General features: G+C 59.0%; 1 protein-coding gene across 1 annotated transcript in view; it reads right to left on the bottom strand.

The window, feature by feature from the left end:
* Positions 1-26,586, bottom strand: part of SHANK2 (SH3 and multiple ankyrin repeat domains 2) — a 624,412-nt gene that overhangs the window by 291,614 nt on the left and 306,212 nt on the right. Inside the window, exon 12 of the mRNA XM_037841736.1 lies at positions 6,462-6,780. Within this exon, the coding sequence (XP_037697664.1) occupies positions 6,462-6,780 (319 nt within the window). The remainder of the gene's footprint in view (positions 1-6,461; positions 6,781-26,586) is intronic.

Raw genomic sequence — 26,586 nt, 5'->3', positions numbered from 1 at the left:
GGGAGGGGCAGGGCTGATGCACAAAGTCAGGAGGCGGAGTCCCTGGGCCTCGGGGCCTGCTGGGATTGGGGGTGTCTCGCAGCTTCAAGGCTCACACCAAGAGGGGTAGGTGGAGGCTGTGTGCCGAGTTGCCAGCTTGGGGCTACGGCAAAGAGGGCGGCATATGCAGTGCCCGAAGCCCCCAACCCTGAGCATCCGGTGGGTCTCGCTACACGTGACCGACTGAGCTGTGAGTTGTACCACCGAGGACCCCCGGGCTACAGCCACCTCCCCCTGGCTGCCCAGGACTGCAGAAGCAGTGACCTCGGTCTGCACACAAGCCCTTTGGCATGGTGGCCCCAAGGGTGGAGCCCGGTCAGGTCCCCTTGGCCAGCCACGGCTGCTCCCCTTCTCCTCCTGATGTGTCAGGTCGGGGCCCAGGGGAGGAAGCGGCACCCACGGTCTCAGGTTCTTCGAGAGCAGAGCCTTCACCTGGTTAAGGGCCAGCCGAGGAAACCAGGTCCGTGCTACACCTGGGGGAGCAGTTTCAGGGCTCAGTGTCCCCAGGCAGGGATGGTTAGAAGACCGGAAGCCAGAGGAGCACCACAGATGCACAGGATGGAGCTTTACCCCCAGGAAGGGGAGCACAGGGCGAGCCTGGATTCCCATTACAAATCCTCACACCCCAGAATGTTCCAGAACCCTTCCTTCCACCTCTAATGGTAGGAGCTGGGGCTGTGGTTTATGAAGTCTTTGGGGACATCTAAAAGGGTCTGTGCTCTCTGAGCAAACCTCTTCACCTTGAGGCCTTATCTTGAACTGACATTCCCTCCACACGTGAGTCGATAACTCGCAGCCTGTGATCAGGGCGGATGATGCTGACGTCACCTTCAAGAGCTCGGCAAGGTCAAGCCGGCCGGAAGTGGCTCTGCTTGGGACGGCCAAGGCCCCCTGCCCGGTGTGCTGGCCCCAGCTTCCCACTTTGCCCAGAGACACAAAAGCAGCACAGGCAGCAGGTAGACCCTCTAGAGCCCGGCCAGGTGTGGCCAGGCACAGAGATGTCACACTCGGCCCCTACCTGGGCTGCCAGGTGAGGGCAGCTGTGCCTGTGCAGGTGAGAAGGGGCCAGGCCAGCAGCATCCTGCTCCACAGTCAACGAGCGGCACAGCGGCACTGAACCCCTGACCCAATGAACCCCACATCTCTCCACTCGGCCAAGCTGGAGCCATCCCAGAAACACTGAGGTGATGAGAGGGGGGCCAGAGTGTCCCTCGTGTGGGTGAGGCCAGGCAGAGAAAACAGCAAATGCGAGCTGGGCAAGAAGCTGCTGGCCATCTGGGTGGCTGGGAGGGGCCCCTGAGGACCCCCAGTCCCTCCCCACCCTGGAGGCAGCAAAACCCCTTTCCAGGTGCATCCTAAGGGATACGGCCCAGCTAGGCCAGTGGGCGGCACCGGGGGGAGGCTGTCCCTGACAGGTGTGTGCAGAGCCTCCCACCTGGGAAGGCCTCCAGACACCTGGGTCCCCAACCTCTCCTGACCAGCACCTGTAGGAGGACAGGGGAGGACAAAAACCCCAAAGTGAGGAGCAAAGGGGCCAGGGAAGGGAGGGCTGCAAAGACCCGGGAAAGGGAAGTTTGGGCAAGAGGCCACGGGTGAGGACGGGGCCCATGGCCAGGTGTGTGCCAGGCGTCCTCTTCCAGCTGAGCCGGCAGCCACTTGGCTCAGGCCTGGGCAGGGAGGGGCTGCAAGGGGCCAGGGGGTGCTGCTGTGGAAAGAGTGGGGGCCCCGACTTCCAGCCAGCACAGACGGTGCACACAGCACCCCCCAAGCCTCCCTTGCAGCCCGTCGGGTTGGAACGTTACTGGGATCTCAGATCCCAGGACAGGGGCTGGGAGCTCACCCATCCCTCTCCCTGGGGTGGGGTTAGTCCACTTCCACTTGGCATGAGGGTCCGCTGGCTCAGTGGGTCCACTCCGGAGCCGAGAGGGGGTCGGGAAGCTGGGTGGGGGCCCCTGCCCACTGCCCACCAAGCCTGCCCCTGAGGGCCGGGCCTGGAGCTCTGACATGCCGGCACATCCCTGCCTCAGATTTCTGGGGTCCCATGTCAGTGAGAGTGGGGGGCTGTGGTGGAGAGCCTTCCTCGTGGCAGTGGTACCTGAGGCCCAGCCCAGTGAGAGAAAGGAGGCACAAAGTGGGGGTTTGGGGCCAGAAGGCCAGGGGCAAGTCAGTGGCCTGGGACCCCGTATCTGCCTCCGACCGTCCCTGCTCTGCTCGCTGTCCGCTCCTCCTGCACGGCCGCCCGCCCCCCGGTCCTGCCCCACAGCAGCCAGCGGCCTTTCTCACAGTCAAGGATGAGGACAATGATGGCAGTTCTAAGAGCAGCAAACATGGATGGCTCTGCATGTGTGACAGCTTCCACACAGCTCAGGCCTTGTACTCAACCCACGAGCGGCCACTGTCATCAGCCCTGTCCTAGGTGGGAGAAAACTGAGGCACAGAACGGTCAAGTAACTTGCCCCAAGTCACACAGCGGGGAAGAGGCAGAGCTGGGGGCAAGCCCAGCAGGCAGCACTGGGTCTGGCTGGGAGGTGAGTTGACGGGGCGGCTGCCCCCCAGGACAGGAGCACAGGTAGAGAGGGGAGTGTGGTCACCTCCTTGGCAACCTGGAAGGGTCCCGGCATCCTCCCGGCGAGCTCCCCATCAGGGCTGCCAGGCCCATGTGCCCCAGGACGTGGTGGGCTCTGGACTGCGAGGACAAAGATGGAAGGTCCATGCAAGGCCACCTCCTTGGGTCCTCAAAGGGCCTTGGGGCTGGGCTGGGGGTCCCCATCACCCTGGCTGGCTTGTATGGCCATTTCCACCCTGGGCACAAGTGGACAGCTGGGAAGCAGAGGGCTACCACCATGCCCCACTCCCCACTGGCTGGGCACCTCCCAGGCACCCTCAGACCCTGAGGCTCGTCAGAGGCACCCCATGCCCCTCTCAGGGCCCACCTGGATGCACCTGGGTGTGCTCAGGTAACGAGATGAGCAAACGCGTGAGCTGGATGAACTGCTGCCTTCTGCCCTGTCCTCATCCTGCAGGGACGTTTCTGTGTCCCGAGTGCACCCAGCTGGGGGCGGGCCCAGGGCAGCACCCAGAGCAGGACCCTCACACCCACCACCTGCTCCTGGGGGACGCTGCCCAGGCACATGTGCCCCCAGCTCTCGCCCCCACCAGCCGTGCGGGGCCCAAACGCCCACCACCATCATCGCGTCCCAGCAGCACCTTGCTGGGGAGAGGGAGTTTTGGGGAGGGGGGCATCAGCACCGCAGTGCCCACTGGGGCCCTCTCTCTGTAGCGGCATCACCGAGGGCACTGGGTCCTGAGCAGAGGGTCACGGGCCAGGCAAGCTGCCAAAGGAATGGGGAAGGAGATGGGGACCGGGCTGCAGAGGGCAGCTTCAGCAGGACAGGGAGGTGCTGGTCCCCAGGACGGCCTTCCCTGACGCGGGACGGGCAGCGGGTCCACGGCTGGGCTGACTGACCGTCCCGCTTTTAGCCCTGAAAGTCCCTCAGTCCTGCACTGGGGGCAGAAGTTTCCTTCTAAGGCCAACGAGGATTGAGCGCTCACTACACGCCAGGCACGGAGCCAAGCAGCTGCCAGAGCGACCTGAGGAGGGTGGCACGTTTACGCTCCCCATTGTACTGATGACAAAGACGGAGCACAGAGTGGTTAGGTAACTTGCCCCAGGCCACACAGCTCCTTGGCCCAGAGCGAGGAAGTCCACCAGGAGCCGGGCGGCTGCTGGGATTCTCTGTCGCTCTCTCACACACACAGGAAACCGGGGATGACGAGGACGCGCCCCTGCAGTCGCCCCCACTTGCTTTTTTCTCGTCACCAGCATCATTCTCCATTCTGCTTGAAGCTTTTTCAAGTCCCTGGCCATGGTGCCTTCAGGATCTTATTAGATTTCACATGGGGGGAAGGGGACACACTCTTTTTTAAATTGTGGTCATAATTCTTGCTAATGGTGTGAAGTGGAATTTACCACCTCTGGGGGATCCTTTAATTTAGCGTTAAACTGTTCCTGGCGCCTGGGACTTCTCCCTCGGGGCTCCTCAGGGGAGAAACTAGACCAGAGCCTGGGGTGGGGCTCGCTCGGCGGAGGGACCTGGGCTGGTGGGAAGCGGCGATGTGCTGAGGGGCGGAGAGGGGTGGGGGGCCTGCCCGGCTCAGGGGTCGGGCCCTGCCTCCCCCGCCAAGGGGCAAGGAGACGTTTCCCACGGGCACGTGCGCCCCCAGCCCCAGCGGCTGCAGCCATGCAAGCCCGAGCCCCTGCACCCGGGCTCCCCGCCCAGACCCTCCTCTCCCCTCTGCCCGCCGAACTTTCAGGAAGGAGCCCCGGGAGTGGCACCGGACCTGGCGACCCTTCCCCGTGCAGCCCCAATTGCAGCTGTGGCTGTGGCTCCAGGGTAAGCACATGGCCCCAAGACACCTGGAGTCAGGCTTGGCAAACCCCAAAGCCATCAGAGGCCGGAGGGGGCAGCAAGCAGCCGGGAACGAGGCAACAGAGAGTGCGGGGGAGTCGGGACCTGGACACTGAGTGCTGGAGCACGGGGTGCAGCCGAACATTCTGGAAACCCCGAGCTGGGCCCTGCCCAGAGGTGCAGAGGGGTGACCGGGAACTGGGGACAGCCCCTGCCATGCAGCCCAGGCCAGCTCTTCAGCCTCCGTGACTCAGTTTCCATCTGTCCAGGGGGACCCCAAGAGCACAGGCACTAACCAGTGATACATGGGGCACGGGCCGGGGGGTGACCGTCACTGCCGCTGCCCGGATGGCCCCTGGGCCCCCACCAGCCCCCTGCCCCCACTGCAGAACCCCTGCCCGCCTGAGGACACTGCAGGGCACTGTGGCAGGTGGACGGGGCCCTTGGGGTCAGGCCACTCTGAGTGCAAGTCCAGCCCCACGTCAGCTCGGCCGGCGGGAGTGGGGGACAAGCCGGACTCGGGAGCGAGACTGGGGTGTGTCCCTCTGCCTCGTGTCCTCGTCTGAGCACGGGGTGAGGAGGGGCACCTGCCACCGGGGGCTGCTTCCAGCCTGGCTGGGAAGGCCCCTGAGTGCCCAGCCTTCAGGGCTGGGCACCAACTGCTGCATTGTGTCCTCACCAGGGCATACGGGCCGGCTCTCCAACACTGCGTTCCCAGGAGGGTGGCCTTATTTGGAAACAGGATCATTTCTGATGGAATTAGTTAAAATGAGGCCAAATGGGATCTGCGTGGGCCCTTGATCCGACCCGACTAGTGTCCTGATAAGAGGAGGACATTTGGACACAGGGACGGGCAGCCACAGGCAGCGGCCACATGACGACGGAGGCAGAGCCTGGAGTAACCCATCCACGAGCCCAGGGGTGCCAGGACGGCCGGAGCCACCAGGAGCCAAAGAGGCAGGAAGGGGCCTCCCCAATGGGCTCCGGAGGGACAGGCCCCGTGGACAGCTTGATGGCAGCCTGCCAGTCCCCAGAACCAGGAGAGAAGACGCTTCTGTTGCTTTGAGCTCCCGACTTGGTGGTACTTTGCTAGGGCAGCCCCAGGACCCTCGGCCCCGGCCCTTGGGAGAGCACTGGGCGCGGGGCGGCCACCTGGCCTCAGCCCTCACCCTCCAGGTCCCAGTGCCCGGGAAGGGCAAACAGGCCCGAGATCCACGCAGCACTCCGAGTCGTCACGGGGCTCGGCTGCTCACTCCTGGGCTGGTTTGGAGCTATTATGTCCCCCAGAAAAGGCCATGCTCTCTCAATCCATCCCTGGGGGGTGCAGACCTACTGTGGGTGGGACCTTTGGGTTAGGTTGTTTCAACTGAGATGTGACCCAACCATTCAAGGTGGGTTTTAATCCTTTACTGGAGTCCTCTACGAGAGGATAAAAGGGAAAGACACTTGGAGAGAGTTTACAGAGAAACACCCCAGAGATGCTAAGAGAAGACAGACAAATGCCCAGAGAGAAAGACAACCGGAATCAGAAGCTGAAAGCAATAAAACTCGGGAGTGAAGGCCAGAAGACGTCACCATGTGCCTTCCCATGTGACAGAGGAACCCTGGATGCCAGCAGCCTTTCTTCAGAGAAGGTATCTTCCTGTCCATGCCTTAGTTAGACATTTTCACGGCCCTAGAATTTTACCTTGTAACTTGATAAATCCCCATTGGTAAAAGCCAACCCATTTCTGGTATAGAGCATTCCAGCAGCTTTGGCAAACCAAAAGCATCAACCGGACCAGATGCTCAGGAAGACGAGCCTGTGCCCGCTCTCAGGAGACGGCCTCAGCAGGGCAAGTGGGCAGAACACAGTGTTGAGGTTTCCTCAACATCCAGGCTGGCATGAAACAGTCTTGCTTCACCTCTGGGCAAGCCCCACATTCAGGAAACTGGGACCCCTCCCCATCTCTGGCTTGGAGGGAGCCCAGCCCGGCCCCGGCCCCCCGCCCCCACACCCCAGCTGTGGCTTACCCGAGGTGCCAGGGCTGCTGCTGTCTCTTGCTGCTCTCAGCCGCGCCGCCCAGCCTGTTGAGCGATGGGGACCGGCTGCGGGGCCCGGGTACGTAGCTGCCGGCGGTCTTCACGGCGCCATCGGGGGGGCCGGGCACCGGCTGCAGCAGCTGGGGCGAGAGGCTGCGGTGGGCGGGCGCCACGGCGCACACAGCCCACTCGGGCGTGCCCGCATTGAGGTTGTTGTCGCTGTTGGAGCGCAGCAGCACCCGGGGGGCGGCCAGCGTGCTGGGGGGCCGGCGCCTGCGGTTCGAGTAGGCCGGGGCCTCCCGGAAGGGCACTGGAGTGGAGAGAAGGGCAGAGAGCCGCGTGAGTGGGGCCGGGCCAGGCCACGCGGGCGGCCGACGCGGATGGTGCCAGGCCCGGGAGCCCGACCCCCATGCAAACACTGCCAGGGAGGAGATGGTTGTGAGTTCTGGGCCGAGTCCCCCATTGGACTCCACTAAACCCAGAACACGCCGGACATGGAAGCAGAGAGAAGGGGTGGGGACCGAGAGGGGTGCCGTTTGGGGGAAGCTCAAGCCAAGGCTCGGGATGGAAGGGACGCTGCGTCCAAGCTTCCATCGGGCCAGCTCCCGCCCCTCCTGCAGCCCGGGGGATGCTGCGCTTTGCTTTGGTTTAGGGATGGGGAGCCGCCCCGGCTCACAAAGCAGGTGGGATCTTCCAGCACCCACAGGGCCCCCCTGGGATGACCTGAGCTCGGGCCCCAACCTACAGGTCTGCACAATCCTACGCCAACCCAAAGCACAGTTTCCTCCATCCCATCCAACTGGCACCATCACTGAAAAGCTGCAGGAGACGGGCATGCCCTCCAGGCTAGAGGCGAGGCTCTCACTCCCCCAAGCTCAGCGCATCTGGGACTCAGAGGGAGGACAGCTGCCCACGGGAAGCCCCGAGAGATGATGCTCTGTGCTGCCCGCACGGTCAGAGGGCTGCGGTCAGACATAGGTGTCCTGCCCGAGCCAGGGCCTCCAGAGAAGAGTGGCCCTGCAGACTCCAGGGGACGACAGTGCCAACAACCTTCCTGGAGGACGGCGCCGAGCATCCCTCTGGTCCCGGAGGCCCCGGGGAGCCCTTCCTTTGCCACAGGTGCTCTATGCCCTTTGGGCAGAGGCCACAGTTTGCTCTAATTTTTCACTGCCCAAGGTCAGGGCTGTCCTTTGGCAAGGTGGTAGCTGCAAAGCACCAGGAAACCCTCGCCCCGGAGGGAATCTCGACATCTCCAAGGAGGAGAACATCAGAAGTAGTTTGAAGACGGGGTGGGTGCTGGACACTCTGTGGCACCCCTGGCTGCTGAGGGCCAGAGGGCCTTGAGGCCCACATCATGACAGCCCAGGCCGGCCGCAGCCCTTCTCAGGGCCCTTACAAAGCCCTGTGACATCCACCCTGTGACAAAGCCCGTTCACACCTGGATGGTGAGGCTCCCCAGGGAGGGGGGTGCTGGCAGAGCTCCCTGGAGACGGGGGTGCCACTGGCAGTGTTCATTGTGGAGGGAGGTAGTGCTGGAAGAGCCCACTGGAGAAGGAGGGGGCACTGGCTGAGCTCCCTGGAGATAAGAGGGGGCACTGGCAGACGTCACTGGAGAGGGAGGTGGTGCTGGCAGAGCCCAATGGGGAGGGAGATGGCACTGGCAGATTTCACTGGAGAGGGAAGTGGTGCTGGCAGAGCTCCCTGGAGAGGAAAGTGGCGCTGGCAGATTTCACTGGACGGGGAGCGAGCACTGGCAGAGCCCCCAGGGCATGGGGTGGGAGAGGTGGCCCTGGCACAGCTCCACTAGGACAGTGTTGGCCCAGCGCCCCCTCTCCTTGCCCTGCCCCCCAGGCTCCAGGGCAGTCCGGGAACGGGCCACGGAGGCCAAGCCCGGGGCGGCTCTCAGCAATGGCCTGTGGCTCTGAGGACATGCTCTGGACTCCACACTGCGGCTAAGCACGGTGGGCACCTCAGGGAGGCGGTGCTCCTTCCAGCTGGCGGCCACGCGATCTCCTGTGAAACCCGCTTCCTCCGAGCCCTTTATGTCGGAGGGAGAAACATTCTGAAGCAGCAGGAGCTCTTCCACTGGGACTCCCACCCTCCTCCAATCTCTCCACGGAAAGTGCATCTCTAAGCGGCAGGCAGCTGGCCGGGAGAGCGAGGGGGGCTGACGGCAGCCTCGTGACACCCTCTCTCCAGAGCCCAGCACCCGAGGGACTTGGCCAGAGAGGGGCCAGACCCCACCTATTAGAAGAGCTCCCCTAGTTAGCCCTTTAGTTTGTGCTTCGCCTCTCACGAGGGAAAACCCCATTCATGTCGTTCCCTTTAAGCAGGTAAAGCCTCAAATAACTTCAGAAATGACTGAACGCTTGTCACTTAGGATTTGAAAAATGCAACCGGCCATGGTTTCTTTTGGATGATCTGAAAACGGTCTGACCAAGGACGGGGGTAATTAAATGACCTTGTAAAGGACTGATGAGCCAGAATCCTGGGGAGTCATTATCTTCCCATCACAGTGTGCACAGCCTGCACGACCACATCCGAGCGGTAAAGCCCACATCTCCCACCGACTGGGAGCCCGAGCACCACGGCGTGATGCCTGAGCACGTCTCCCTCGACCAGAGCTGGTTCTCAGCCCGGGGAGGGGACACCCTGGCCGTGAAGGGGAGGCCCCGAAGCAAGGAAGCGAGGAGCCCATAAATTCTCAGGGCATCAATCAGTTCAAGAAGAGCGTCCCAGTTTCTCTGACAATGCAGCTATTTTTTTTTTTTTCTGACTGTTGTAATTGCAAAAGGAATAAATGTCCTTAAAAGAATAGAAATTGCAAATGGTGGAATCTGGGGGGTAGTCCCACCAATGGCTAACAGGAACTCATTAGGGAGAAAAAGGCTATGAAACGACACGGCAGATACAGGAGGAAGCGAACAACATAAACCCGACTAAAATTTTCATGCTGTCCATGGAATATAAAAATCGAAGTCCCAGAAGGTGAATTCTGGTTAATAATGCAAGAAAACGAGTGTTCACTGGGGCTGCTTTTTATATACATTTGTAAGGAAGCAGGCTAAGAGTGGGGGCTTGGAGGAAGCTAAGAAGTCACCTGGGGAGGCTGCCCTTGGGGGATTGCAGATATGAAACAGCTGGACATGTTCAAATACATTTACCCTGAGCACCAAGCTAGCTTCTCAAATGGAATCACAAAGCTGACATTAGGGCAAACATTTTAATGAAAATTACCTCGCTCAATTACCAAGATTCATATTAAATTAGCTTCCTGTGCAATTAAATTGGAAACTTCTTCAATGTTTATTTTATGATGGACTTGGGCTGGGAAGTCCCCCCTCTCCCCCCCCACACACCAATTCTTTCAAAGTAACATCTTCATCAACCTCCTGATTCTATGACACTAAAGCTTTGTGTCTGACAGACCATCCAATTGGAACCGTCCATGAAAATGGTGATTTTGTAAAAAGGGTTAAAAATAACTCTTTTTCCTGTCTAAAAATGATTAATATTCCACCCAACTGTTTCCTTCTTGCAGGCAATCTGCAAACTCTAAGTGGGTGTATATTTTCTTAGCTGTCTTACATGCGTTATTTATACATTTTTTTCACAATCAAAATCACACAAGGTATGACAAAAAGCGTATGCACTTTTGAAGTCTGCCACACTCCTGTCTCCTGTCCACCCCATTAAATTCCGGCCCGGGGAGAGCAGAGAGTGGCTGGCAAGTAGTTCAGAAGCGTCGCCGATTTGGGGTACCTGGCGATGCACCCCAACCTCCCTTAACGAGTGCTTAGACTTAGGAGCCTTCCAGGTGCCACAAAGGCTAGAGCCAAACTTCCTGTATTTTTCATGAACCTAAGTTTCTAATACACCATCCGACTCAGCCACCCTGGACGTACATTCCGGAAAAGAAACCTGCACTGGGCTGGAGACTTAAAAAAGAACACGGCATCTCCAAACTGTCTGAATATCCAGGGCTAAGTCAAACAAAACCATCTCACGCACCAGAAGTGATGGTTTTCGTACACGAGGTGGAATAACCACTGGCATTTGTAGGAGCAGCTGGCGTGGAAGTCTCCCCCCACCCCACCGCCGACCCCCACCATCAATAAGAAACTGCTGCTCCCCATCGGAGGCGCGCTCCGCTCCCTGCAGCTTGTCTCCTTACCTTCCTTCTTGCTGAAGGCATTTAACAAAGACTTCATTTTCCCTCTGACTTTGGCAGCAGTCCGCTCATTATATAACCTTCTCGGAGGGGGGGAAGCAAAGGTGCGCAGCCCCACTCCCCGGTGCTGGGGGGGCTCGGACCCTGGGAGAGGCGGCGGGCTCCTGGGCACCGTGCAGCCCGGAGCACCGCCGGGCATACCCGACCCGGCGCGCCGGTGACAAAGCCCACCCCATATTCTGAGTGTCAGCTGGGAGCCGGCTGAGCTCAGACTGGAGCCGCGCGGAAGCCCGGCTGCCTCTCCCAGCGCACGTCATGTGAGGCGGCGGAGCCGCTTTTGTGCTCCTTGCGCTTGGGAAGAGGCGCGGCGGAGGGCTCAGCTGGCACGAGCGTCCCCGAGCTGGGCGGCGAGGCAGCGCTTGAAGTCATTTGCGAGCTGAGCCCCAATTATCCGAGGGAACGCGGGCCGGGGCAGGGGGCACTTCTGCCAAACGTGCTGGTGGCTAAAAATAATGCACTGGTGGCTTTTTAAATTAAATTTCTTTTTTTTTTTCTTTAAAAAAAAAGAAAAAGCCAAGTTTTCTTTACTGCCACCAGATACAGTGAGAAAATCAAGGGGAGAAAGCTTGCAAGTCTCGGACGATGCCTGGCTTTTGGCATTTCTGAACACGACTGATAGTTCTGTTCTACAGGATCAGCCACAAGTACCAATTACATCTCGGGCTCATCCCCATTTTGGTAATTACCCTGAAGATGCACCATGCATCTCCTTGGACATTTTGGGCGAGGTTGAACAGCTTCCGGAAATCCACCCCCCACCCCCACCCCCCCTTTTTAAGAGAGAAGAATAAGAGAACAATTAAATTGCAGCTCAGTCACTGCCCTGGGTTATGCAGCTGATAAAAATGAGCATCTTCAGGGTGGCTTTAGACATTTCTTTAGCATTTCACCCCAGAGAAGTCTAGGAGAAACAAGGCAAGATTATTCCTTGGAGACGCTACATTGAGAAAGTTATATTTGTAAAGCTGACACAAAGAAAGGGACAGACAGCGGTGTGCTTTGCAGCATGCGAAAAAGTGAGTTATTTCCCGGGGGGGGGGGGGCGTCAACCCCTGCATCTGCTGCTGGGGGCTGTAATTAAGCGTGCATTTTTTTGGTTGCTAAGAGAACTGCTTCTATTTTTTTTTTTTTTTAAAAGGAAAAGACGAGATGAGATGAGAAAAAGCAACCGGAACCTCGAATTGCGCTCCATCTGGTTGACACACTGTGTGTCCACGAAAATGGCGGCGTGAGAACGAGAAGGCTGGCTTCCATTTAGGGATGGAACGCTGGGCTTTCTGTAGGAATGCTCAGGATGGCTGGATGCCAGCTGAGTTTGAACGAAGGGTTCAACGAATCCAGAATCAGCTGAGCATTTAAACCTAATCTCTCACCCCTTCAAACCAAGTGCCAAGAGAGGACAGATGGGGACGAGGGTGGACCCAAACCGCACGACTCATCAGCTGGCTTTAATCTGCTTGATGTGACCATCTCCCTCCACCATGCCCAGCAGCAAATCCGTAAGAAGAAGGCAGAAATGTGAACTATTAGAAAAGAGAGCAATTCATTTTTAAAACTTGCACTAAGAAATGATCCTGCTACTGGGGTGTCTTAACACCAAAGACAAGGTCACCTCGCGCCATGCTTCTCCTTGGACATTTTGGTCGAGGATGAACAGCTTCCGGAAAATTCTTCCTCAGACGCAGAGTGTTGCCAATGGGGAAGCATCCACTTCTCAGTCCCGTGGGAGAGTCGAGGCGGCGTCCTCAAGGTGCATCTGCTAGGCCTCCTGAAGATGGTGGGTGCCGGGTTCATCACGGCCTGTTGGCCAGAAGCCCTGACCCCTGCCCTGGCCGGGGAGCGCTGGTGATCTGGGACCAGGAGCTCCTCTCCAGAGGCTGGGGGGCCCGGCCGGTCACGTGGCTTGTCACGTGGACCCAGAGCACCCGCCAAGGCGCAGGGAACCCCCTGGTGAGTGGGAGGCTCGGCGATGCTCAATCCTGCTCCATCTGCTGAGGCTTGATGCCCTCCCAGCACACAGCCTCGACCGGCGCCAAGTCTCTGCAAATCATCGCCCAGGCGTGCCGCCTTGGCTGCTGTCGGCAAGCAGGAGGGAGCGAGAGAGTGCCTCGGTTGGCGAGGGTGAGCCTGGCCCCCATGCCAGAGGAAGGGGGTGTCCCCACCAGCCTTGGCACTCCTGCCGCCACTAACTGGGGTGGAGGGTGTGGGGGGACTTGCGGAGAAGGGGCTGCTTCATCGGGAATCGCTAAAAACAGTGTCTGCAAACAATCCTGCATCTTTCCGACTCGAGGACTGGGAAGGGAACGAGATGGAGCCTCCTGCCCCATGCGTCCATTCTCAGGTGTGTGCAAGGGCTCCGCGTCCAAGCCACACCGGAAGCAGCAATCCCCAGATGTGAGCTGAGCACGCGTGCAAATGGCCCAGGAGCCCTTGGGCTCCACCACTGTGGGCACAGAGGGCAAACGTCCTCCGTTCTTTGCAGCACATGCCCACCAGCCGGAGCCCTGTGGCCAGGAGTGTGGAGTCTCAGCTCGGAGGCCCTCACCCCCTCCTCTGCCTGCCCCTGCCCTCTGGGACCCCACTGCCCTGGCCAACACCCAACGTCTCTGTGGGCAGTAAAGCACAGTACAAAGGCATGTCCCGGGGGCCAAGCTGGGGGCTACACCAAGACTCCCCACCTAGGACGATTTGAACCCTAGGAAACACTCCTTCCTCAAATGATCGCTTCCTAGCTACCTTCTGTTCTTTCAACAAGCAGTCATTTTTCAATCCCCATTTAGAGGAAATGAAGTAAAACTTCACAGAGACCAAGAGAGGCCGCCTGGTGGCCTCCTCAGGCACACTGTGGGTCTCCCGTGTGCCCAGCAGTGGACCTAATGTAAACATGGCCCTGGACAGGCCCTGCCACACGGGGCCACCTGGTCAACCCCACAGGACTCCTGCCGGGGCAGGTGGGCCGTGCTTGACACTACCCACATCGCCCATCCAAGGCATCCTCGCCACAAGGCAGACATGCTCTCCTTGACCACTCCTAGTGACGGGGAGCTCACTACCTGAATATACTCTCATTCTGCCACACAGACAATGGCTGTGGACCCAGAGGTCCAAGTCCACTTCCTCCTTGCTTCAGACAATTGGGCTGCACTGTCACGGGTCTCCTTCTCTAGTAGAAGTAGATCACATACTAATTAGGAGGGAACACCCTGGCGTAAGACACACAGACATCACCCTGACGGACAGAAAGCCATTGGCTTCCTTAAGGGACTCTTATTCTGTGCTCCAGGCGATACTGTTCTGTGGGGACATTTATGGGACATACACTGGAAGCAACAATATGATTTACATCACCACCTACTCCCCGTCTCCCCGCTCCCGTGCTGCACCCCGTGTTTTACAGAACCCCCTGCAGCCTGAGGCCAGTCCTGCCTGCCCGGTTGGGGAGAAGTAGTTCTGCACAAATCAATGATCAGTGGGGCTCTTTGCAATCCAGACGCTCCCACCTGCTTCAGCTCCCCACATTAGGGCTCTGCTGAAGAAAGAACAAACCCTGAGCACAGAGTCACCACTCACGCCCTCCGCGGGCCGGCTGCAGGCTCCGCCATCCTAACCTGCTCTCTGGGAAGGGACAGATCTCAGGGCATCGCTCCCCAACTCGAGACCCGGCACCGACCTGCATGGCTTTGGAAAGAGCGGGGCGGCAAGGGCAGGGGCTGTGGGCAGAGGGAGGTGGGGGCATGCAGGAGGGAAGGAATGAGCTCCGGCCGGCTCCATCTCCAAGACAAGGAGACTGAGGCCAACGGACAGTCATGGGTTAAAACAACCGAGACAAAGACGGGGGGCTGAGGTTAAGAAGCTGTTTTGCCCCGAGGTTTCCAAAGATCTTTTTCTCCTGGTAACTCGTCTCAGGGTGGCTCTCAGGCTGCTGGAATGTTCACATGGAATCCCCAGGACCAGCCCCAAGCTTGATGGATGAGACGAGTGAGCTCCGGGAAGTCCGGGCGACCCGTCCAGGACCCCAAAGTCCTCCCACCTCCCTGCCCACCCCCCAGTCACAGACTTGAATCTGTCAGAATCCCCAAATGCACAGATGGCCCAGCTTTTCTGCCTCAGACCATTTGTTCCTGTCCTGGCGCTGGTAAGTCTTAAAATGACCACTGTGGCTTGTGTGGGCACGTGACTGCTGGGTGCAGATGCGTTTTTATTTCAGATGGATTTTATTCCCGACGAGCGAGAGATTGGAGAGGAAGACCTTCTGGGGTGAAACAGATGGTGAAGCCGGGGTTCCGCGTGCTGGGTGGTGAGCTCCCCGCCCCCCACTCACCCACACTCCCCCTCCCCTCCCAAAGGGCTGTGGAGCATCGATCCAAGTCAGGGACTGTGCTGTGATGAGAAAGTGCCCAGAAGGATTTGATGGAGGCCCCCCAATCAGATATTTTCCAGGAAGGAATCGAGTCAACCCCCAATGAACCCCAAACTGCCAGCCTCCCAGCCTGGCCCCAAGTCTAGTGTCAGCTACCAGGTCATTCCCCTCAAATCTCCTTTGACACCTCCTCCAGCCCCGTGCACCCCCCCTCACCCCGGGAACCTGGTAAGGCCTTAGCCCCTGCACCCCAAGACTCACCTCAGCACCCTGATCTGCCCCCCAAGAGCCATCAGACTCACCAAGCCCCCTATTTGCTTCATCTTTCGACAACTGCCTGACAACAGGCTGAAAATAATTTCATTTCTCATATAAAAAAAGGTTCTTTGCACATCAGAACATTCCAAGGCGCTCTGAAGTCCTGGCAGGGAGGATGTACCAGGTGTTGTGATCACGCCGGCAAGACTCGGATATGCCAACGGGTCTCGGGAAAATCATCGGTTTAATATTTATAATCAGCCCCCACCCCTGCCCACGTGCTGTGGCCTTGGTCTGATGACGGGCAGGGGCTGGGCGAGGGGGCAGGGCGGCCGGGGTTGACCCCCGCTTCCCCAGCTGTAAAATGGGAACAAAGTCAACGAACTCCCAGCGTTGGCCCCGGGGGTCCCGAGGACACGTGCTCTGGAGCCAGGCCTTCGGCATCGAGCCCCAGACCCCACCTCCGAGCCCCGGGCCCCTGGGCAAGTCGCTTGGCCTCTCCGAGTGTCCTCGCCTGTAAATCGGAGTCGCTGAAGGTGCCGCCTCATCGGATGGGCGCGAGGAGGAAGTTAACGTCCACCACGACGCCTGCCCCATGGGGCCATCGCTAAATAAATCAATTGCAATTAAACATCTGTAAGTGTGCACACGTTCATGCAACACTAGTCGCACTCATCCAAAGGCAAAAACACACAAGGGGCCATCAACAGACAAACGGAGCAACCACACGGGGTCCGTACCGCAGAATATTATTCAGCCGTAAAAAGCACGGAGGGGCTGGTATGTGCCCCAACACGGCTGGAGCCGGAAACGTGATGCCAAGCAAAAGAAGCCAGGCATGGAAAGCCATCGACTTCGTGATTCCGCTTGAAATCTCTAGAACAAATTCAGAGAGGTGGCGAGTCAGACTCAGGTTTCTGACTTTTATGTGTGACCCAAGGCACTTTGCCTGGTGAGCCTGGAGGGTTTCCTGGGATGTTCTAACGTCACCTGAGATCAGAGCCACCTCCCCCTGCCCTACCTGGCCGGCCCGCACCCCAGCCCAGTGCCGAGGCCGAGAGAAGGCCTTGCTGCAGCTCGGCCACCCTGTTCCCCAGAGCTCCCTGAGCCTGTCCCACCAGCTCTGGGGACCTGAGGAGGCCCTGGCACCAGGGCACTGTGGGCAGAACCCTCCTGAACCCAGGCGTCTCTGCAGTGCACTCCCCATGGTGCAGAGTTTCCCACACCCCTAGTCGGGCCTACCCACTGCAGGAGCCGGGATCCTTCCTCCAGCTTCCCCAGCTGCTGGGCTTCGAGCCACCCAGACACACCTGCGTGAGGCTCTGTTCAGAAGGAGCATCACCAGGATGTGTGTGGAACCCGGCTCCAGAACCAGGGCACGCTCATGCCAGGGGCGGCAATGGTGCAGTGTCTCTGGTCAGTGGTGTTGGCGGTGCCAGCGGCTGCAGGGTCCCCAAGCCCCACTCCCTGGCCACCTTGGGGCACCCCCCAGTGAACCACCAGCATCCTCTAGAACCTTCCCTTTCCTACCACAACAACCAGAGTGGATTCTGCTCCTTGTAACAGACCCTGACGATACAGCTGAGGGGGTGGGCTCTCAGGCAGGGGGGCCCCCAAGATGCCTGCCTGGAGCTGACACCGACTCCAAGGGGCATCCCCCAAGGAGAGCACCCTGCTTCAGGGACCTGGCAGCTCCAGCAGTGTCTGCAGCCAAACTCTCTGGGTTTGAATCCTGGCTGGGTAGCTGCCCACAGGTCACAGAACGTTTATGGAGCTCATAAAACATAACAAGCATTTCTACAGTGGCCTGGGGACTGGGGACACGGCACAGCGCTGGAACTTAGGATGTTCTCTGCTGCAGTTAGGGGGAAGCTGGTGGTCGCTGGGCGTGGGCCCCAGCATGCCTTACAGTCTCTCCGTGTGGCCCATCGGCTGCAGGCAGCGGAAGGCCATTCTGAAGCGCAAGAGAAGGCCCTGGCCCAGGTGGGTAATGGGGCAGCCCCCAGATGCTACTCGGGTATGAGCTCAGAGCCAGGGACCCTGGAGCCTCCCCGAGGAAGGAGCTGCAAAGCACAGAGGACACGGGCGAGCCTGGGCTGGGGCAGGCAGTCCAGGGTGCCTTGTGCAAAGCTTCACATTCAACTTAAACCCTGGCAGAAACCCCGACTCTGGTGGCAACCCCGAGGAGAAAATAGAACGTTGGGAGGCAAGAGGAAACACTGGCAAATTTCCCAGGATTTAGGGCAGGAAATGCCCAGAGATCCCAGGTCTTGGCTGTTTCCCTCCCTTTCCAAGTCTGCCTGGGGAATGGCTGCAGCACCACGTCCTGATCCTGCGGGAGGAGGCGGATGGAGACGGAGGCTGGGTGAGGGAGGGGGAGGACAGGCACCAAATTCCGACTTACCACGAACTCACCAGAGACAGGAGGCCCATGGGTAGCTCAAGGAGGAAACAGAAGGTCTCAGTGACCCACCAGCCCCGTATTCCGCTTCATCTTACAGGAGGAAAACTGAGAGCCGAGAAAGGGAGGGCCGTGTGCAAAAAGCCCAGGTCAGCGCGGGGAGCCGGGGGGCAGCAGGGTCGCCCCAGGTGTAGGTGAGAGCCGGTTTCTTTCCGCCCACCCCCCACCCAAGTCAAAATAGAAGAACTCGCTTCCTTTCCACGCAGCTCTAGATAACTGCAATTTAAATATTAGTGGGCAACATTTCTCCATCTCACAATAATTGTTAAATGAATCATTCTTTTATAAATAACAGGAGATATAAAAAGGCGTCTCAGCAACAACACGGGGTTATCTTTGAACAGAGATGTAGGTGGCTGGAGTGTTTGTAACGTTCCCGGCAGCCGGGGCCATTGAGACGCAAGCTCTGCTCCCGAAGGATTCATTGAGGCTGGTGGAGGGGGCCTGGGGCAGGTGGCACCAATTTGCTCCAGAATCTTCTGCAGGGTCTCTCTCCCCTGCGTGAGGCAGGCTGCTGGGGCTGCTCCCCCATTTCCTGACCCAGTGAATTGGGCTCTGGGTCCAAGATCATTGCCAGAGAGGGGCAGGGGGAGGAGCTTTGGGGGTGAGAAGTGGGGCTGGCCACAAAGAGGGCTGCAGGGACCCCAAGATACAGCCCCCTCTCCCCCTCTCCCCCTTGAGCCTTTACCACAGGTGACCTGCAAAGCATCGGACCCCTGTGCTCTGAGACACTTACTGAGTGCTGGCCAAGGCTCAGACTTTGAAGGTGTGGGGGTGATGGGCACAGGCCAAGGGGTAAGAGTACCGCGAGCCACCCCTGAGGGGCCTTTGAGAGCTGAGTGACGGAGAATGCTTGTACCACTGCAGGGGAGACTGAGGCTCAGCGTGCTGAGACAGGTTCCCTGAGACCCCCCCAGTCAAGTCAGCTGCTCAGCCAAGATAGGAACCCGGGGGCCTGGAGCCAGGCTGAGTGGGCTGGGGTCCCACCTGGAGATTCACCCTCTGTTCTAGTTTGCTAATGCTGCTGGAATGCAAAACACCAGAGATGGATTGGCTTTATAAAAGGGGGTTTATTTGGTTACACAGTTACAGTCTTAAGGCCATAAAATGTCCAAGGTAACACATCAGTAATCGGGTACCTTCACTGGAGGATGGCCAATGGCGTCCGGAAAACCTCTGTTAGCTGGGAAGGCATGTGGCTGGCGTCTGCTCCAAAGTTCTGGTTTCAAAATGGCTTTCTCCCAGGACGTTCCTCTCTAGCAAGCTTGCTCCACTTCAAAACGTCACTCACAGCTGCACTGAGTTCCTTCTCTTTGAGTCAGCTCATTTATATGGCTCCACTGATCAAGGCCCACCCTGAATGGGCGGGGCCACGCCTCCATGGGAATATCTCATCAGAGTCATCACCCACAGCTGGGTGGGGCACATTCCAAGCAAATCTAATCAGCACCAAAACGTCTGCCCCACAAGATTACATCAAAGATAATGGTGTTTGGGGGACACAGTACATTCAAACCGGCACACCCTCCCTCTTCTAATTCCCCAGGGAGCGGTGGGAACCACCACCCAGCGGAGGAAATGGGAGGGCCCGGCCCCCTGCTTCCTCCTGCCAAAACCCCAGGCAAAGAGGCTGCCGGCGGCGAGATGGCAGGGGAGAGGCTGGAGCCCCCCACGCTGCTGTTGGGGACGCAAGATGGTGCAGCAGCCGTGGAAAGGAGCATGGCGGTTCCTCAAAAAGTTAAACACAGAATTGCCACACGACCCGGCAGTTCCACCCCTAGGAACCAACCCCAGGGAACTAAGAGCAGGACCCAGGGCAGATCCTGGGTGGTGACGTTCATGGTAGCGCATTCCAGCCCAGTGTCCATCAACAGACGGCGGAAACAGCCATGGCCCGGCCACAGTGGAATATTAGCTAGCCGTTAAAAAGGAGTGAAGTTCTGAGACCTACGAGGATGTGGGCGAACCTCGAAAGCGTTCTGCTGAGTGAAATGAGGCACACAAGGACAAATAGTGGATGATGCCACTGATGTGACATATACAGATACAGAATAATATATACAGGAGAGGCAAATTCACCAAGACATCCCCAACGTCTTCCTTCAGTAAACGACCCACGCAGAGACTTCTGAATTCTGGTGCCATCCTCAGAAGCATGTGGCATTTTCCAAGGGGACACCCCAGCCTGGGAAGGCAGTTTGGGGGGCTGTTGGGAAGTCTGCTTGGGTTTGGTCCCTCACCCACCCTCAGAGGGGGTCCTGGTCCCATGGCATGGCCCTTCTGGGTGCAGAGAAAGCCTGGGTGTCTGCCCACCCCTCTTGGGGGCGGGACTCACCCCCAGCCTGTCTCCCTGGGTGGGAAACTGCTGAAGTCTCCCCTCGACCCACGCGTTCTGTGAACTGCTGTTTTCCTGGGGCTCCTTGGACTCTCGCCTGCACCCACACGGGGGAATCAAGGAGGAAACAGAAGGTCTCAGTGACCCACCAGCCCCATATTGCACTTCATCTTACAGGAGGAAAACTGAGAGCCGAGAAAGGAAGGGCCATTCAGATTTGGGGCTCTTCCCTCCTGGACTTTCCCCTCGATGTCCAGCCACGCGGGCAGTGCCGACTCCGACCTCCAGCCCCTGAACCCTCAACCCAGGAAGACCCCGCTCTCTGCTCGGGCTTGGTCACCCCTGGGACCCCTGATGAGTGTGGGTCTCACCGGGGGTGTTCCTTCTGCCACAGGTCCCTGCCCTGCTGTCTCTCTCTGCTCTCGGTTGCTCACCAGTGCCTTCAAGCAACCTCTGTTTTACACACACACACACACACACACACACACACACACACACACACACACACATTTTTTCCAGTCTGCAATGGCCGTCAGCAGGCGGGTTTGTCTGATGAGCGCTACACTGCCATTGCTGGAACCTGGAAGCCAAGGAGCTCATAAATGTGAATCAGGCAAAGCAATGGAGGAGGGGACATCTAATGGCCCTTCAAATGGCTTTTTACATCCTAAATAAAAATCAGAGCAACGGCGTGAAGAACAGTCTCTGGAACTGGGAGTGATGGGTTTTTAAGGTAACTTAGTTCCTTACTTAGGGACACGGCTTCAGTCGGGGTGGGCTTGGCTGGGTGGGCTCAGCTGAGGTGGGCTCAACCAGGGGGCCCCCGCTTTTCAGGTGAGCATCTTGGTCAGCCGGAGCTTGCCCAGGGGCCAGGACGCCTGCAAGCGGATGTTCCTGGCACAGCTGAGCACGCACCGAGTGTCCATCTCGTGCATACCTTATTAGCGGGTCCAAATGCAGATTTGTATTATGGGAATTAATTAAGGCTGGTATCTGATTTAACCTTCAGATCAGTTCCTCCTGGGGCAGAGCTGGCAGCAGAGTTACCATCAGGCCCCATGACTGCGTCTGAGAGCCCAAAGTCCAGGAAGAACCCAACCCCGAAAGGAAGGGGTGGGGAGGAGGGGACGGGGGCATTTGGCTGGCTGCCCAGCGGATGGGGAGCCACAGAACGGAAGGTGGAGAGGGTGCGGGACCCCTGGCCATCGCCCTACACTGGAGATGACATGTGCAGCCAGGGGTCCACAGACTGAGGGGCTGTGAGGAAATGACACCACCCCAGCTGGTGTCACCACGTGGCAACCCATCCCCAAATGCTGCCGGAGCAACCTGGTGTTTCAGCCAAAACTTCCGTTAGCAAACACCAGAAATGGATTGGCTTTTATAAAGGGGGTTTATTTGGTTACAAATTTATAGTCCTAGGGCCTTAAAGTGTCCAACTAAGGCATCAACAAGAGGATACCTTCACTGAAGAGAGGCTGATGGCGTCCGGAACACCTCTGTCAGCTGGGAAGGCACGTGGCTGGCGTCTGCCGGTCCTTTGCTCCAGGGTTGTGTTTCAAAATGGCATTCTGCGGGACACTGATTACGTGCTTCAACCTGGCGGGCCTGGGCCGGGGGACCGGATCCACCCCTGGGGAGGGTAGTGGGCACGGGCGACAGCGCCCTCTACAGCCCCCCGGGCCTGGGAAAGTGAGGCCGGAGGCAGGCCCCATTTCCTCACCCAAAATATACCAATGTTAGGGGAGGCTTGCCGGAGGGAACCGCCTTTTCCCCACCCCCTTATCTTGCCCGGACACTCCCCGTTGCCAGCGCAACTCCCATCACCACCGGTGCGCATACATTGTTGCCAGACACCGTTACGGGAGCAACTCTCGCCCCTTTTCAATCAACCTCCGCGCCCTCTCAGAACCAATCCAAGCCTTTAACCTCTACAGCTATCCCGCCCTCTAACGCCCGATATAAGCTTGTACTCTCCCCTAATAAACTCTCTCTCTCTTGGTTTCTTCACCCTAAAAGAACCGTGTCCCGCCTGTTCCTTTCTCGCCGCCCTCCATACTTTGCACGCCTCCCGCCGGGGACCTGGCCAAGTCCCCCGCCTCGCCCTCGCCTCCGGAAAAGAGCCCCCGCCGCCGGTACCCTCGGAGCAATCCTGAGAGCCTAGGATTTAGCAACCAGCCGCCACCCTCCCCCAGACGAGTCAACTGCGACCGCAGCATTCTTCAAAATGTCTCTGGGCTTCTGTCTCTGCTCCTCTCTCTTAGCTCCTGTGTGTCCTTGCTTCCTTCTCCCAAGGTGTTTCTCTCTAAGCATCTGGGGGTCCTCCCTTAGCTTCTCCACGGCAAACTCTGGGCTTCACCTTTCAGCTTAGCATCTCCAAATGTCCTTCTGTCCACATCTCCAAGCATCTCCAAGTGCCAGCTTCTGTGTCGGCTCCTGAGCTCTCTGGAGTCCTCACTGAACCAATCAAGACCCACCCTGAGTGGGTGGGGTCTACGCCTCCATGGAAATGATCTAATCAAAGGTCTCACCCACAGTTGGGCGAGTCACATCTCCAGGAAACAACCCAAATGTCCCACCCTAATCAAAAGACTAATAAGTCTGCTCCCACAAGACTGCATTAAACAACATGGCTTTTCTGGGGGACGTAACAGTTGCAAGCTGGCACACCTGGAGAGGGGGGTGAGTTTATGCCCATTTTACAGATGAGGCCACTGGGGCTCAGAGAGGCCCCAGAGCTCACTGCACCCAGCGCCCTTCACTCGGGGCCAGTGGCACCTCGATGGCAAAGCAGGTGGGGAGCTGGGGGCGCGCCGGTGGGGTGGGCTCTCCAGGAGCTCAGCGGGCTGCAGGGTGGGAGGTGGAGGGAGACACTGAGTGAGCCCACAGACCTGGGTACGCGTGCCCCCGGCCTTCCCGTGGCTTCCTGTGGGCCCGTCACCTCTGAGCCTTCGCTTCCCGTATGTCATACGGGGAGCTGAGCTGAACAAACTCTAAAAGTCCTTCAGGCTACGAACCCCGACGGCTCCACCAGCTCAGAGCAGCTGACGTCGTCTGCAGGGACGATGGGGACAAGGGGAAGGCCGGGGGTGCACGGGGAAGGTCGGGGTAAACGGGGAAGGCCAGGGGTGCAGGGGAAAGGCTGGGAGTGCACAGGAAAGGCCAGGTGAGCACGGGGAAGGCCGGGGATACATGGGGAAGTCTGGGGGAGCCTGACCTCCTGACTGCCTTGAGAGCCTGATGAGGTCTCGAGGGCAGCCGACCCCCCTTCCCCCCGCCTCCCCCCTCTTCCCACCTGGGTGAGCCAGCTCCTGCAGAGGCTCCGGGCTCCAGCCCCAGCTCCTCCTCTGAGCACCAGGGCCCAGTGTGAGCTGTGGTGATGGTTGAGTAGTTCAAGTTCTGGTCCTGTGACTGTCACCTTACCCTGAAATGGGGTCTTGGATGATGTGATTTGTTAAAATGAGGCCAAAGTGGATTGGGGGGCTCTGACCAGATATGACTGGGGTCCTTATGAAGTGAGAAGAGACGCAGAAGACACCGGTAGATGGCCAGTTGGCCAAAGAGGGAGAGCCCGGTGTACCGTGTCCACAAGCCAAGGAAAGCCGGGGACTGCTGGTGGCCACCAGGAGCAGGAGAGGAGAGGAAGTTGCTCCCCAACATGGTTCGGTGCAGCGCGGCCCTGCCAGCACTCGGCCTTGGCCTTGTGTCTCCAGAATGTGGGATGATACATTTGGGCTTTCCTGAGCCCCCAGGCCCCGTGGCCCCAGGACACCAGCACAAGGCTCTCAGGGCTGCCACGTGCCCACCCTGGCTCGTGCCCACCCTGGCTCAAGCTTCTCCCATCCTCCTCCGCATCTCGGCAACTGTCACAAACCCAGACGGCCACCCCGAGTCCCTGTGCCCAAAGCGTCCCTGCCATCTACAGAGGTGCCCATACTGCCCCACGAGCCTCATTTGTCGCGCACTGCCACCCATGGGCGCCCCCTCCCCACTGACCCCGAGGCCTGTGCCCAGGAACAACCCACAGAGCGTTCACATCTATGTGAAATCTCGTTAAGGTAAGAAAACATTGTAAAACTTCACTCATTCCTTTGTAATAAAATTAGATGGTCTTTTTTCATTCACCTGACTTGGGGCCCAAACTCCAGAAGGAAAGCGTCAGGCCATGCAGGCCCCAGCAGACTCCCCACCTTTGGGAGGCAGCCAGAGCCAGTTCATGGAGCCCGGAGCCCACGGTGGTGACTGCAGGGGCTTTGCACAGTCAGCCCTGGTTGAATCAGGCTGCGCTTTGGCTGTGCAACCTTGGGCAGGCTGAACACCTCTCTGAGCCTCCTTCACCTGCAAATGGGGCTCTAGAGATGTCCTTGGCACATGGCCCTTCGAGATCAGGTGAGGGCCAGGCAGGGGCGAGGGTTTGCAGCCCTGCCCAGCGAGCCCGGGTCTGCCCATCCCCCAGCCAGTGTGGGCACCCGATCTGCTGAACTGAGCAGGATTTGAGGGTTAAAGACGCACAGGCCTCTGTTTTACAGACTGAGGCTCCTGTGTGCAGATAATGACCCTTTGGGAGCTCAGGAAATAAATGGAGCCTTGACCTGCAGCTGCAGACTCAGGGCAGGGGGAGCAGGTGGGGCTTCCTGGCCCAATGCGTCACCTGAGCCTCTTCCGTCCGCCCTCCACCTGGGGGCCAGTCCCACCAGGGGCTGGACGGGGAAGCTGCAGGAAGGGGCACGCGGCTAAACAGTAGCCAGCTCTGGGGTCCGGACCTGAGGGAAAGGCTTGTGGCATCAGGGGAGGCAGGAGGCTGAGGCTGCTTTGCAAACACACACCCAGGAGATGGTTTCTCCCCGAAAAGACATCACCAGGTGTCCTATCAGCTGTGCCTGCACTTCTCCCATGATGCACGATGTCACCTGTGGCAGGAGCTGATCACAAAGGCTTAAACCTGCTCAGAAGCGAGAGGACAGAGCTGGACGCAGGGGCTGGACGTGGGGGCTGAGCACAGAGGGCTGGATGTCGGGGCTGGACGCGGGGGCTGGACGTGGAGGCTGGACTTGGGGACAGGACGTGGGGACTGGACGTGGGGCTGGACATGGGGGCTGGACATGGGGACAAGATGTGGGGGCAGGACGCAGGGGCTGGACGTGGGGGCTGGACATGGGGGGCTGGACTCGGGGGCAGGACGTGGGGGCTGAGCACGGAGGGCTGGATGTCGGGGCTGGACGCGGGGGCTGGATGTGGGGGCCGGACTTGGGGGCAGGATGTGGGGACTGGACGTGGGGCTGGACATGGGGGCTGGACACAGGGACAAGATGTGGGGGCAAGACACAGGGGCTGGACGTGGGCCAGAAGTGAGCCAGGCTGGGCCCAGGCTGCAGGCTGGAATGAGCACGTTCTCACCAGAAGCTGAGAGCGGGAGCGGGAAGGCTGGGGACGGGCTCAGCAGGGGCTGAGGGAAATGAGCTGCCCCGGGGGGGGGGGTTCTGACTGGGGGGTCAGAACGGCAGAGCTTAGGGAGGCCCAGGCCTGGGTGGGTGCATGGAGGAGGAGGGGACGCAGGCTCGGGCAGGCCTTGGGGAATTAATGGGATGTGTAGGGTGGGTGGGGCAGTGAGCAAGGACAACGGCATCCTGGGGACCCGGGAGGCGGGCAGCAGGGGCCCAGGGTCATCAGAAGAACCAGGGGCTCCAAGAGAACAAGAAAACAGCCCCTTCGTCCCTCAGGCTCATTCTGCTGAGAGGTACCCCGGGCTCTGCTCTGTCGGAGCCGTCTGCAGTTAGGGCCAACCCCCCGGCAGGTAGCAGGTAGGCAACACGCTCTCACTGGCCACGTGGCTCAGTGTGTCTTAAACAGAACTGGCCGGGCTCTCCCAACCTGGGGCTCGAATGGGGAATTTGCAGATTTCCCTCCAAGTTTTAGCTTTCAGGTCTATAAATTCCACAGCGTCAGGTGAAACGTCTGGTTCACCTTCACCCCCCACCTCGGCTTGGAGAGTCCCCCTCAGTGGCCCCTTGGCCTTCCTGGGGAGACTCCCGGTGGCGTCTGCAGCCACAGCTTTGTCCCCCTGAGTGTGTGCTGGGGTGTGACTCCTGGGAGCAGCCCCTGGGCCTCTCACCTCTTACACACCCAGCACGTGGCCTGGTGCGGTTCACGCCTGTGGAGAGAAGACTCCAGCACCCCTGGACGGAAGGGGCCCAAGCAGCAGCAGTTCGGCTCATTAATTCTGTCCTTAAAACATCTAACAAACGCCCCACTTTCCTAATTAGGTCAGCAGAGCACTGCCTTGAATAAAACTCAAGCTGCTCCAAGTTACCACCAAGCTGCTCAGTCTCCACCTGAATCCGCCACATGCTTTTCCATTTGGGGGGTGAAATGTCTCCCCTAAGCCCTTAGTCTAGCCCTGGGAGGCAACATTTCCAACCAGGGGAGCGTCTGAGAAGCCGTGCACATTCCACAACACAGCCCGGACGCAAC

Source organism: Choloepus didactylus, chromosome 6 (genome assembly GCF_015220235.1).
Source record: "Choloepus didactylus isolate mChoDid1 chromosome 6, mChoDid1.pri, whole genome shotgun sequence".
Lineage (NCBI taxonomy): Eukaryota > Metazoa > Chordata > Mammalia > Pilosa > Megalonychidae > Choloepus > Choloepus didactylus.
Note: the sequence above shows the minus strand (reverse complement) of the source record. Positions and strands in the feature narration are given on the sequence as shown.